This window comes from Leucoraja erinacea, chromosome 1 (genome assembly GCF_028641065.1).
Source record: "Leucoraja erinacea ecotype New England chromosome 1, Leri_hhj_1, whole genome shotgun sequence".
Lineage (NCBI taxonomy): Eukaryota > Metazoa > Chordata > Chondrichthyes > Rajiformes > Rajidae > Leucoraja > Leucoraja erinaceus.
Window position 1 is genome coordinate 96,473,409 of NC_073377.1, and position 14,488 is coordinate 96,487,896.

General features: G+C 44.4%; 1 protein-coding gene across 1 annotated transcript in view; it reads right to left on the bottom strand.

The window, feature by feature from the left end:
• Positions 1–977: 977 nt before the first annotated feature.
• The window catches only part of sdad1 (SDA1 domain containing 1), a 49,649-nt gene continuing 36,138 nt past the window's right edge, over positions 978–14,488 (bottom strand). Inside the window, exons 19-22 of the mRNA XM_055639892.1 lie at positions 14,188–14,375; positions 10,062–10,146; positions 5,474–5,635; positions 978–1,437 (exon numbers count right to left, since the gene is read on the bottom strand). Coding sequence (XP_055495867.1) covers positions 1,390–1,437; positions 5,474–5,635; positions 10,062–10,146; positions 14,188–14,375 — 483 coding nt within the window. The 3' untranslated portion in view covers positions 978–1,389. The remainder of the gene's footprint in view (positions 1,438–5,473; positions 5,636–10,061; positions 10,147–14,187; positions 14,376–14,488) is intronic.

Sequence of the window (14,488 nt, forward strand, 5' to 3'; positions counted from 1 at the left end):
GTGTGCAAACTCCGTACAGACAGTACCCATAGTCAGGACCGATCCAGGTCTCTGGCGCTGTAGAGCAACAACTCTACTGCTGCGCCGCCCGGCACAGTGCTCTCAAGTGCCATTGTACAGTTTAGGGACTGTAGAGGACAATTCAAGTGAAAAACAAGTTAGCAACATCTTGCATGTTCAAGCAGGTATCTCCTGAAATCTGGAACACATGGCAGCATACCAAATATTTTTAAAGTTCGGCCGTAGTCAATCTTGTGTTTGTCGAGCTCTTGGTGCAAGCCTGGGAAATATAATGTGTTCTCGTTCCAAACACTGGGTAGCAGTATTTAGGCCACATGCATGTGGTGAGATGAGAGGCTTATGGATGACATGGATCTCAATGAGTGCTTAACAAGGTCTCACATGACAGACAGGCCCAAAAGGTCGGGGTTCAAGGGATCCTGGGTGCGTTGGATCCAAAACTGCCATGGCAATAAGAGACAGAGGGTGATTGTAGATGGCTGTTTTTGCAAATAAACGCCGGTGACTAGTGGCATGGGTCAGTACCGAGACCCTTGCTGTTTGCAATGTACATGAATGATTTGCATGCAGGAGGCATGATGAGTAAGGTTGGAGATGAAACAAAGAGTAGTGGAGTTGCTGATAATACAGAGGGCCATCTTAGCACGCAGAGAAATATGTGGTTGAAATGGGCTGTGAAATGTTAATACCATGTTAGTGTGACATTTTCATCACAATGTGGTCCTGCTGAATACTGCTGCCTAACTGATGACAAATAGTGCTCCCTTCAAATACCGACTGGAAACAAGATGGATTGTTCCAAGTCCACATCACACTGCAACACCAAGGCCAAGGGAGCTAGAGTTGGAGCAAAGCGGAAAGTCCATTCCCTCCATCAGCAGCCTGTTTGTAATCAGCCTACCCTGAAGCTCCATTCTTTTGTAAATTAAGTTAAAGAGAAAGAGCACAATGAGAGGTGATTTGGCATACTTTGAAAACTTTATAGATCATTTACTGTATATAAAATATTAAGAACAAGAATACACCGGCCACCCACGTTGTGGCATTTTGGGTAAGGGATATTTGCTGTTACAGAATTCACAATATATTACCCTATAATTCAAGAAATTGAAAAAATTATATTCTCACAAAACCCGTGAGAAAAAATAATGAACAAACTTTTTTTGCTTCCATTTCTTGAAGCATGCACAGATGTCACTGCTTCTGGTTATGAGAAATCGTCTTGGAACTCAAGCCCTCCCTACTGCGAGGGTCACGGTACAGTGAAATGTGTGGCTGCAATGCGTTGCTGCTGTTGAATTTACAATATTATGTCCTCATCGAGATATGGAAAAATAACATTTCATAACTGTTGACAAATTCCTCCACTCATTTCAACTGCTTCTTTCTCTTCAAGAGAGCGTCCCGTAAAGCAATCTGTTGAAAGAAACAGAAATTAAGTATGCAACAAACCCAGGAACAATGTTCGCACCCTTCAACAATTGTGAGCAACGCATTAAAATGTTGCAGTTTAAAATTACAACCATTTACGTGTACACAGCATTTTTCCGCAGTGAAATTTCTTACCTTCCCGGAGATGTGATCAATTTTGGATCACACTCTCCGGGCTCTGCGGCCTAATATCGATGGAGCTGGAAGCCTCCTCGGACTGTCGTGAGCCCCACTGCAGGGTGTGGACTTAACATCGGAGCGGATCCCTTGCCTGGGATCGCTCCCACTGCGGATTTATCAACAAGGGCTCGCAGTCTCGGGTGAGGCTAGTCGGGAGCTCCAACGTCACGGAAGGCTCGACTAGCCCCGACAAGAGGTTCGATCGCCCGGCGCAGGGTGCCGACACCCCCCCGATGCGGGAGCTTGATCGTCTCGACGCGGAGGGCCCGAACCCCGCCGGCTACGGGAGTCAAGATCCTCTCATCAATGGAGGGCTCGAGGCCCCCAACCGAGGAAGAACAAAAGGGGAAGGACTTGAACTTTATTTCGCCTTCCATCACAGTGAGGAATGTGTAGGAGTTACTACGGTGGATGTTCATGTTAAAATGTGTTTTTGAGTGATCTGTTACTTTCAATTGTATGACTGACCTGGCCAATGAAATTCCTCGTACCTTGTAAAACATACTTGGCGAATAAAGTCTGATTCTGATTCTGAAAATGATGCCAATCTAAACTAATCCCATCAGCCTACATATGGTCTGTATCCCCTCCATTCCGTGCCCGTTCAAGCCTATGTCCAAATGCCTCCAGTGTTGGTACCATATCTGCTTCTATCATTTCTAGTGATGGTTCTAGACACTCAACGCTTTCCATGTGAAGAAAATGCCCCTCCCACTTTAAACCTATCCCCTCTGTTATTTGACATTTTCACCTGAGGAAAAAGATGGATTATCTACCCTCTTATAAAGTTCAATCATCAACTTCCTTATTTTTGTCTTAACTTACATCTCTTGTCATCAAGGTGCTTAAACCTTGCCATCCTTACATTTCGTTCACACAGGAGCATGTTGCTCCTGAACTCTAATCAACTGGCTTTCAAAGATTCCAACATCAGATGTGGATTTACCTTCAAACAGCATTCCCAACCCACTTTCTCCCGCTCCTGCCCAATACTGTTGCAGTTAGGCCTCCCCCAATGTAGCATATTCACCCGTGGACTAGTTTTACCCTCATGCATAACTATCAAAACTTACAGAATTATGATCATTTTCTCAAAATGATCCGCCTTGAATCTCCAATCCCTCCTTCCCCAATAAAAGATCAAGTACACCCCTGCCCTCAAAACCCTCGTAAATTCCCCCCCTTCCAAGTCTCGAGCACTAAGGGAGTCCCACAACACTGGGACACTAATTACGGTAACCCTTTTGTTATTGTAACTTTCCTCTGCCAGAGGTACCGTCTGTGTGGAGTTTGCAAGTTCGCCCTATGACTGCGAGTTTCCTCCCACATCCCAAAGATGAGCGGTTTGCAGGTTAATTGGTCTCTGTAAATTATCCCTAGAGCATGGAGAGTGGATTAGAAAATGGGAATGCATAGAACTAGTGAGAACGGGAGGTCAATGGTCAGCATGGAATCTATAAGCCGACAAATGCTGTTTGTTAAAAGTTTGTTTTAATGTTCACTGGTTTGTTTTATGTGGGGAGAGGGGATCGAGGGAAACTTTTTTTCTTGCCGGAGATGTGATTAATTTTCGGATCACATTCTCTGGGTGCTCTGCGGCCTTCCATCGATGGAGCTGGAAGCCTCCTCGGACTGTCGTGAGCCCCACAGCTGGGCGCGGACTTCACATCGAAGCCGATCCTTTGCCTGGGATCGCTCCAACCGCAGCCTGCGGTCTTACCATCAAGAGCTCACAGTCTCAGGAGAGGCTGAGTCGGGAGCTCCAAAAGGTTCGACCAGCCCCGATGCGAGGTTCAATAGTCCAGCGCGGGAGAGCTGACATCCCCCCCGATGCAGGAACTGATCGTCTCGACACGGAGGGCCCGAACGCCACCGGCTACGGGAGTCAAGATCGTCCCGTCAACAGAGGGCTCAAGTCCCCCGACCGCAGAAGGACAAAGGGAAGGGACTTGAACTTTATTTCGCCTTCCATCACAGTGAGGAATGTGTAGGAGTCACTGTGGTGGATGTTCATGTTAAAATGTGTTTTGGGTGATCTGTTACTTTTTATTTGTATGACTGACCTGGCAAATGAAATTCCTCTTATGTTGCAAAACATACTTGGAAAATAAAGTACTATTCTGATTCTGATTAACTAACCTAAACTAGCTCCCGCTGGCTATTGAACAGTTTATTGTATTGTCTCATCATAGTGATTGCACCTTTCTTATTCGTGAGCTCTCCAAGATGCACTACTGATATTCTCCCTGATCAGTAATGCAATGCTCCCTCCTCTTTTGCAGGCTTCTGTGTCACATCTGAAGCATCTGTATCCAGGAATGCTGAGCTGCCACCATCTATCAACTATGGTTTTACAATGTAGTTCCACGCTCTCTCAATCTAGGCTAGGATTCCTCAATCTAGACTCTCATCATATCTCATTGCAGAAGCTGTAACCTATCCATGGAAGATGAATATTGTCTGAACAAGCATATGAATTGTGATGTCTTAGATCATATATGAATTGCCAAGGAGGAGGTATTGGTGATTTTAAAGCGCATTAAGATGGAGAATTCTCCAGAGCCCGACTAAGTGCATCATCTTTAGCCACATGTGAAGTTCTGGTAGATTGGAGAGTGGCTACTGTACTGTTATTTAAGGGCAGCAAAGACAAGCCAGGGATCAGTTGAGCCTGAAGTCAGTGGTGGGAATGTTGTTTGGAGGGGATGCTGATATAGCATCTCCCAGCATTCGGGTAGGCAAGGACTGATTCGAGAAAGTCAAGCCGGCAAATCGTGTCTCACAAATCTGTGAGGTTTTTTTTGAAGAGGTCATCAAGATGATTGATGAGGGCAGGGCAGTGAACGTTGTCCACATGAACCTTTGCAAGGTCTTTGATAAGGTTCCACGTATCCATGCAAATCCAGTTTACACGTTCCCAATGACTCAATATTACTTTCAATAATATACTGAAGCTAAAATCCATACTCCAGTGGAAGCCAAGTGCGCTTTAATTCCATTTCCGTATAACTTTATCACTCAAATATTCTATCTTATTTTGTAATAATTGTTCTGTCTCTTGGAATTCTCTCTAGTCTTACTCTTCTTTGTGTTAATGTACTTTGTGCATGTTCCTTTTCTTTCCCTCATTATTCATTTATTATTTCCTAGGCTCTATTAACCACAATTGTGTCAATGTTTCACAAAACATCACTACCCGTTCTACTTTTAGTCCTTTGAAATCAGCTGTTCCCTCAAGACATCATCCTGGCCCCTTTCGTACAACTGGCTCTCACTTAGCATGCTAAATAATGATATAACTAGACCTTCTTTAGTCAGAGGGTGGTGAATCTGTGGAATTCTTTGCCGCAAAAGGCTGTGGAGGCCATCAATGGATATATTTAAGGCAGAGAAAGATAGATTATTGATTTGTACGTGGATCAGGGGTTATGGGGAGAAGGCAGTAGAATGGAGTTAGGAGGGAGAGATAGATCAGCCATGATTGAATGGTAGTGTAGACTTGATGGGCCGAATGGCCTAATTCTGCTCCCATCTCTCATGATCATCACTGTATCAATCCTTAAAATCCTCCGTTCTTAACCAGGTATTAACCCAACTACGAGTCTCTGTTCATGTGCAACAGACGGATGAAATACATGCACACAGTTAGGGATTTTCCTGCACACCATTTACATGAGTAAAGAATCAACAATTATGCTTCCACTCTAATGCACTATCAGTTCCCGAGCAAGTCCTTCTATGGATGTGTTTTATTTCCTCCATCTTTTCCGTTGGAGAATGCTACCACCCGTGCTAAAGTTCCCAGCAATTTTTTGTAATAACAACGTGAGTAATTAATTACCTGCTTTTCCCTAAAGGATCGTTTGCCCTTTGATCGCACATTTCGGCTGTATCTCATCATCATAAAATTCTTATTCTTTTTCTTGTCCTGGTTAGTTGTGCTTGCAAATGGATTCAACTTGGTTCTTTTTCTCACAAACTCACTTCTTTCAGTTTTTCCAGCCTAGGAGATAGTTTTAAACAAAACAAAACTTAATCAGACATTTTCTTTTTTTCTCTCTTTTTCTGTATGACTTTGTAAATATTTGATTAGTGTGTAAATGTAAATAATTTGGTGTACATATAGCTGGTGGTGTACATATAGCTGCTAAGTTTGTATAAGATAATTATAAGCAGTTGAATAAGCGGTGGGAATTAATAAGCTTTGGCTTCTTCCTGTTCCTTTATGGATACATACAATTTCTTTTATTTATAGATATTGTTTATGAAACTTTATAAATATTCTTGTGTTGTTTTTTGTATGCTGTTTCACACTTGCTTTTTATTCTTTTATTCTGTTTGAAATAAAGAATTAAGTTATTCTGCTCGAAATAAAGAATTAAATAAATAAACAAACAGATGGATAAATAAATAAATAAATAAAGAGTACAGAGGTTCATTATCAGCAGAGACAGGCCAATCACCTCATTGATTATCAAGGTCATACCAGTAATACTTTTGCCAACGTTATGGTCAGAGGTCAGGCACTATAATCACTGGCTTCAAGCTTTCCAGAGGATAGGTTGCACATATTCTCATGCCAGGCCCAATCAGTTTCACCGAGAACACAGAATAGAGCAGCACAGGAACATATCAATGTCCATATCAACCCCAATGCCAAGTTTAACTATTTTCCTTTGCTTGCACGTGATCTATGCTCATGCACATATCCAAATGCTTCTTAAATGCTACTATCATGTCTACCTCCACCATCACATCTGCCAGCGTGTTCCAGGCACCCACCACTCTCCAAGTGAAATACTTGTCTCGCACATCTACTTGAAACTTTCCGCCTCTGACCTTGAAGCCAGGCCTTCTAATCTTTGTCATTTCCATCCTGGGAAAAAGGTTCCGACTGCCTACCCTATCTATGCCTTTCGTAAATTTAAATACCCCAATCATCTCCCCATAGCCTCCGATGCTCCAGAGAAAACAATCATAGATTGTCCAACCTCTCTTTTTAGCTAATACCCTCCAAATCCAAGCAGCATTCTGGTAAACTGCATCTTTGCCAAAGCCTCCAAATTCTTCCTGCAATGAGGTGATCAAAATTGCACACAATAGTTCAAATGTGGATAACCAAAGCCCTATAAAGCTGCAGCGAGACCTCCTTCTCCAATTGCCTTTGAAGGCAAGTATACAATATGCCTTCCTTAACACTCCATCTACTTGCGTTGCCACTTTCAGGAGTTATGGACTAGGACCCCAAGACCCCTCGAAATATCAATGCAATTCTTGCCATTAACTCTACGCTTTCCCCTTACGTTCAACCTCTCAAAGTGCAACATCACACTGGCTCGGTTTATACTCTGCTATTTATCTGCCCTTTTCTGTAGCTGATCTACATCCCACTGCATACTTTGGCAGCATTCCCCACAGTCTGCAACTCCACCAGTTTTGGTGTAATCTGCAAAGTTATAACCAACCAATGTACATTTATGGTCATTGATATACATCACAAACAGCAGAGATCTGGCACAGATCCCTGCTGAACTCCACTGGTCACATAACTACAGCCAGCAAAAATACCACCACAACCTTCCGTCTTCTATCAGTAAGCCAGCTCCAAATACAAATTACCAAGGATCCTATGCATCTTACTTTTCTGCATCATGAAGGTCTTTATCAAGTGGCCGATTGGGAAAGGGGGAGATGCAGCGAGACCTAGGTGTCATGGTACACCAGTCATTGAAGGTAGGCATGCAGGTGCAGCAGGCAGTAAAGAAAGCGAATGGTATGTTAGCTTTCATTGCAAAAGGATTTGAGCATAGGAGCAGGGAGGTTCTACTGCAGTTGTACAGGGTCTTGGTGAGACCAGACCTGGAGTATTGCGTACAGTTTTGGTCTCCAAATCTGAGGAAGGACATTATTGCCATAGAGGGAGTGCAGAGACGGTTCACCAGACTGATTCCTGGGATGTCAGGACTGTCTTACGAAGAAAGACTGGATAGATTTGGTTTATACTCTCTAGAATTTAGAAGATTGCGAGGGGATCTTATAGAAACTTACAAAATTCTTAAGGGGTTGGACAGGCTAGATGCAGGAAGATTGTTCCCGATGTTAGGGAAGTCCAGGACAAGGGGTCACAGCTTAAGGATAAGGGGGAAATCCTTTAAGACCGAGATGAGGAGAACTTTTTTCACACAGAGAGTGGTGAATCTCTGGAACTCTCTGCCACAGAGGGTAGTTGAGGCCAGTTCATTGGCTATATTTAAGAGGGAGTTAGATGTGGCCCTTGTGGCTAAGGGGATCAGGGGGTATGGAGAGAAGGCAGGTACGGGATACTGAGTTGGATGATCAGCCATGATCATATTGAATGGCGGTGCAGGCTCGAAGGGCCGAATGGCCTACTCCTGCACCTAATTTCTATGTTTCTAAGTGTCATATTAACATTCTTGTTAACAAAACCCACTCGCCAACCCTACATCACTACTGTGAAGTTTGCTTCCGTAGAGGTGTTAAAAGGAGCAAAACACAATTGTAGCACATTTTAATCAACTGCTAGCAGCTGTAATTTAACCATTGTGTTGTAATGTTCTAACAAAGCATAACTGCTTAATAAGGCATAAATAACACTGAAAACTCAGTTTACGTGCGTAGCATCAATTCCTTATCTAAATGTATTTATATCCCCGACTAAAGCAAACCATTTTTCTTGCATTACTAAATTGTTTCTGTACAATACTTGAAATGAAATGAACTCCCTGTTGCACCCGAGAGATATTTTTGAATTGTTTGGCTGTGTAGCCTGCTCGCTTCTTGGCCTTCTGCTGCATGTTACATTTCCCTTATAAAAAGCTTGAATTTTACAGCCTCCTTAACACCTTGGTGGTCAGCTATCACTGGATCAATGCCATCCGTAGGCGGCGCGGCTCTGGCCAGCAGCGGCCTCTGCAGCCTGTCCGCGTTTTTATTATTTTTTGTCTGTGTTTTTATGTAGTTTTTGTTATTTTATGTTGGGGTGTGTGTGTGGGGGGGGGGGGGGGGGTGGGGTGGGGGGGGGGGGGAAACTTTTTGAATCTCTCCCTGCACTGGAGACCCGACCTTTTCTCGTCGGGTCTCAGGTGTCGTTGAGGCCGCAACGAGGAGCGGCCTCCAACGGGAAGAAGCCGGGGACTCTGGTGCCGACTCACCATTGCCGTCGCGGAGCTGGCCGAGTCCGGAGCGGGTGGAGCGGTGGAGGAGCGCTGCCGCTGCTGCTGCTGCTGCTACCGGAGAGTCGGAGGCTCCAACGACAGGTCTGTGGACAGCGGCACCGGGAGCCCGCGGCTCCCTGGAGGGAGACCGCTTTTCGGGGCTCCTGCAACGGCGAATTCTCCCGCCCGAGTTGCGGGGTTGAAGAGCTCCTGGAGCGGGGCCTACATCACTGCCCCGCGCGGCTGGAATGGCCGCGGACTCTGCGAGCGCACACCGGGGGCTCCAACACCAAGACCCGGTGTGCGACCTCGCACCACCCGGCGTGGCTTTAATGGCTGCGGGACAATCGCCATCGCCAGCCGGGGGCTATGACTTTGACTCTGACATCGGGGGGGGGGGGGGGGGGAGAGTGCAGTGGTGAGATAAGTTTATTTGGCCTTCCATCACAGCTATGTGATGGATGTTTATGTAAAATGTAATTATGTTGTGTCTGGGGTCTATTTGTGTGTAATGTATGGCTGCAGAAACGGCATTTCGTTTGGACCTCCAGGGGTCCAAATGACAATTAAATTGACTCTTGACTCTTGACTCTCTCTTGACTCTTGATCTGCCATTTCATCAGCATGGACCCTAGACCCTTCCGCTTCTGCCAAAGTGAGATTTTGGCAGAAGAACTGAACATGCTCTCCACAACAAGCCGGGCGGGAACAGTCATGCTGCAAAAGGACAAGTTACAGGAGAATTCATGTCCTGATAGATTTAAAGAAACAGCATGGAAACAGGCATGTCAACCCACACCGACCATCTGTCACGTGATCCCACTTTCGCATCCACTCCCTACACACTAGCGGCAATTTACAGAAGACAATTAACCTACCAACCCGCACACCTTGGCGACGATGTTCGATGCTACTCTGCTTTTCTTTATTCTCCCTTTTCATGGCAGTATTATGAACAACATATTTTTATGGCCTAACCATTAAATTCCCAAGAACTTGTGCTGTTAATTGTGTTTCAAGGGCACAGAAATATGACAAAAATGAATCGTAGTCTTTTGCGGCTTACTGAGGGGACATTGAACAGAGGCATCAAGATTACTTATAAAATGAAAGAAATCAATGGTTATATAAAATGTTAAATATCAGGAATATTTAAGGAAGCAAACTCAAAAATATTTTGCGTAGCAAGAAGGTCTTTGTTAGACCTCAAAAAAACAGTGATGCCATGGCCAAGAAAATTTACCAGTTACTTACCATGGCTGTTGCAAGTCGGGTTTCTTTATCTGATTTTGGTTTTTTATGCAGCCGTTCTATATTTCGCAGTGAAAGCAGCTCTCCTCTGAAAGTTTAAGCATTTTACAATTACACATTCAAAGCAGAACATTTATTAGAAACATAGAAAAATAGGTGCAGGAGCAAGTCATTCAGCCCTTCGAGCCATTCAATATGATCATAGCTGATCATCCAAAATCAGTACCCCGTTCCTGCTTTCCCCCCCCCCCCCCCCCCCCATATCCCTTGATACTGTTAGCATTTCCTTTATTAAAGGGGAATCTTGTGATGCTGTCAGCAGGGAACAAAAAACGATGCTGGCTTGCAGAACAGGTCACACAATGAACCAAAAAAACAGCAATGACACTTAGCTGACTCGCCACCAAAGATTCCCTTTGTTTAATATCACCCGAGAGGAAAGTTGAAAGAATGAATTTCCGACTCATTCTGATTACACGTTGCAACAAAATAAAAAAATCTGCGTCTATTAAACATCTTGCTAAGCTCACACATCTCCTTTGCATACAAGCAAATTAAATTGAGTTTAGTTTAGAGATACAGCGTGGAAACAGGACCTTTGGCTCATTGATTCCAGGCCGACCATCCATCACACGCACACTAGTTTTATGTTATCCCACTTTCGCATCCTACACACGAGAGATAATTTACAAAGCCAATTAACCTACAAACTTGCACAGCTTTGGAATGTGGGAGGAAACCGGAGTACCTGGAGAAAACCCACACGGTCAGAGGGAGAATGTACACACTCTGCACACACAACACCTATAGTCAGGATCAAATCTGGGCGTAGCAACTCTACTACTGTGCTACCCTAAATACTAGACTGTAATTAATAAGCACACATACCCAGCATTAGACCTTTGTTACAATTTTAGCAGTGTATACAAATTTTGTATGGTTTTTGACATAGTGCCTTCACTGGGAAGGGGAGAGTCTAGAACGGAGTGGAAGGTCACACTATCAAATTAAGGGTCAACCATTTCGAACAGAGATGAGAACAAATTACCACTGGAGAGGCAGTGGAACTCTAGAACTCTGCACCCTAGATAAGTAAAGTAAGTTTATTTGCCAAGTATTCACATACAAGGAATTTGCCTTGGTGCTCCACCCACAAGTAACAACATGACATACAGTGACAGTTACGAATGACTCAGAAAACACTAAACATTAATAATAATAAAACATTAATGATAAAATACCATTGATCAAGCATGTGCCTCTAGGGGCGCTGCACTGGCAGCAGCCTCTGCCTACAGCCTGTCTGTCATTTCTATCTTTTTTTTAATTTTCAGTTAGTCCAAAGTCTGTTTTAGGGGGAAACTTTAACTTTTCTATGTGGGGGAGGGGGGCAGGGTAAGGGGGAAACCGTTTCCCAGTCTCTTCCTGGCGGAGACGCGACTATTTCTCCGAGTCGCGTCCTCGTCCCCCACCTCGCAGCCTACCAGCTGGATCGGAGCGGCCTTTCCTGCCGGAGTCACCACGGAGCAGGCGATGCCTACCTGGGTCGCCGTTTGGAGCTCCGGAGCGTTGGGCCGCTGCTCCAACATCGTGGAGCTCTGTTGCGGAGAGTTTCCAACACGGGCGGCGCTGAACAACATCATGGAGTCCTGAGGCGCCTTGCAGAGGGCCTACAGCAGCGGGTCTCCACCTGGCGCAGCCTGCGGACTTTGCAAGCCGCCGACTCCGGTAGGAGGGGGTCGACTCTGTGTCCACGCCGCTGAGGACGTCCCGCAGCCCCGACGTCGGACTTACAACACCCCAGCGAGCGGTCCTGAACATCGGGCCGCCCGTAGCTGCAACTGCGGAGGGCACGGGGAGGCCCTGACCACGGGGAACAGTGGAGGAAGAGACTGACTTTGGTGCCTTCCCACACAGTGGGAAACTTTGATTCTGCTCTGTGGGGATGTTTTATGTTAAATTCTATAGTGTGTTGGGTTCTTTATTTTTATTGTATGACTGTATGGGAATTTCATTTCACTGTGCCATCTGGCACATGTGACAATTAAATGTATCTTGAATCTTGAATGTGAACCAACAAAATACCAGATCATAGGGAGGCGACAGATTTTTGGCTGTTGAGTAGAGCAACTACTCATGGATAAAAACTGTTTTTATGTCTGGCTGTGGCAGCTTTGACAGTCCGGAGTCGCCTTCCCGAGGGAACCGATTCAACCAGTTTGTGGCCAGGGTGAGAGGGGTCAGAGATGATCTTGCCCGCTCGCTTCCTGGCCCTTGCAGTGTACAGTTCATCAATGGAGGGAAGGTTGCAGCCAATAACCTTCTCTGCTGATCGGACGATTCGCTGCAGCCTCTGGATGTCGTGCTTGGTGGCTGAGCCAAACCAGACCATGATGGAGAAGGCGAGAACAGACTCTACGATGGCCGTGTAGAATTGGACCATCATTGCCCGTGGCAGATTGTGCTTCCTCAGCTGCCATAGGAAGTACATCCTGTGTTGGGCCTTTTTGACTGTGGAGTCGATGATAGCCCGATAGAGGCTCAGGGATGCAGAAAATGGAATGCAGAATTTTAGATATTAAGTGAAGGGATTAAGGGTTAAGATTGGTGCCACCAAGGTGCACTCAGGCACAAGGCTCATTTCAACCTCTGTCACATATTATTAAAATTGGGAATTTGGTCAGCAAGAGAATCTGGTAGAGAGAAGGTGCTGCATTCTTCCTCCCTTAGCGCTTCAGGCAGTAATGTTAAATAGTCTAAACTAGTGCTAGGGGTATTTTTCTTAACAAAACTCTATTCAGGTTAAAAGGTCTAAGTGATATGCACTTATTAATATACGGTATAAACAAATTAGTTATTATCAAACTTAATACCAAGCAAGCAGAACTGTCCAACTGAGCATCTAAGTAAGATGTGACTGGCAGGGCGTGTATTAATATGCTGTGGTTGCAGCTAGTGGCAATTGGGACAGATGAGCGAGAAATGGTCAATGTGTAGGAAGAAACTGCAGATGCTGGTTTTGTAGACACAAAAAGCTGGAGTAACTCAGCGGGGACAGGCAGAATCTCTGGAGAGAAGGAATGGGTGGCGTTTCGGGTCGAGACCCTTCTTCAGTTACTCAATGTTCTTTAATGGTCAATTGTTCTGTTTAATTATGTTTTTACTGTCACATGTGCCAAGTGCCAACACAGCGACATACCTTTCCCTGCACTTTTCTTTACAAGCAGTCCAGTAGCGTATTGCCACACCACTACTCCCGATTGGCAAGTGTACAGAGGTACAGAAAGCTCTTGCAGCCAAAGGTTCTTCAAGGTGGAGGTACTCAGATGTTTCATTACATTCAAGTTACAGTTAAAGACATTGCGTTGCAATGGGAAGAAGTGGGGAGTTTAAAACATCAATCAGGCACAAACAGTGAAATTGTACGTATTAACTGTACAATGTACAGTGTACAGTTAATATCTGAATGCCTTTCAAGTTTTCAGATATTCCCACATTTTTGCTTCTATTTCAGACTCCAGCATCTGCCATGTTATTTGCTTTCCATTACATTACAGGGCATGTAGATAAGTTAAGCAAGCGGGGAAAAATAAAGTGGGAAAATTTTACACTTTATTAGCAAGTAGGGCACAAAATACATTTTTTTTAAATTGTGAGGAATCAGTAAATGTTGTTTGCGAGGGACCTTCATGTGCTGGTTCATGACTTGGAGAGTAACACCCTGGCAAAATGAGTTGTTGCAAGACCAAAAGTTATTTTTGCATTTATTACAAGGGGGTTGAGCACAAAATTAGGGAAGTTTTCCTGGGACGGTACTGGGGTTGTCAAATTCAGATTAGGATACTGTGCTTATCATGACTGCTGAACATTTGTTGCAGATTCAATGAAATGACAGCAGCTTCAAAGGGCCCTGTGAGGGTCCTATCTCTGCTTCTTTTCTCATGTTTTGATGTCTTATTTTGTAGTATAGTTTAAGCTACAATTTAAACTATTGCAAACAACTGAAATACATACAGCTTTATCACAAGCTTTTTTTTCCCAAATGTGAAAATGTTATTTACACAGACAATTCAAGGGATCAGTGCAGAGATTTTTCACACAAATTATTATGGATTAAAAATGTACATACTTGCTTTCATCGTCACTGCTCTCCTCGATTTTCCTCTTCTGATTTTTGCTCGCGGCAGGGTCAATCTCTTTGGCTATCTGTGCCAGTCGTATCTTCTTGAAGTCCTCCTGTGTTAGAAGGCGGCTGGCACTGACAATGGCTGCTTTGGCTTTGCGCTCTTCTGTGGGCATGCTCTTCATCTTCTCCATCTTTTGAAACACAGACATCCACTGAAACCATCTACACGAAACTTCTTATCTAACCAGAGCTTCATTTTTGCAGCTGTTAATCAATGTAAAAACAACCCTAGTGGAATCTACCT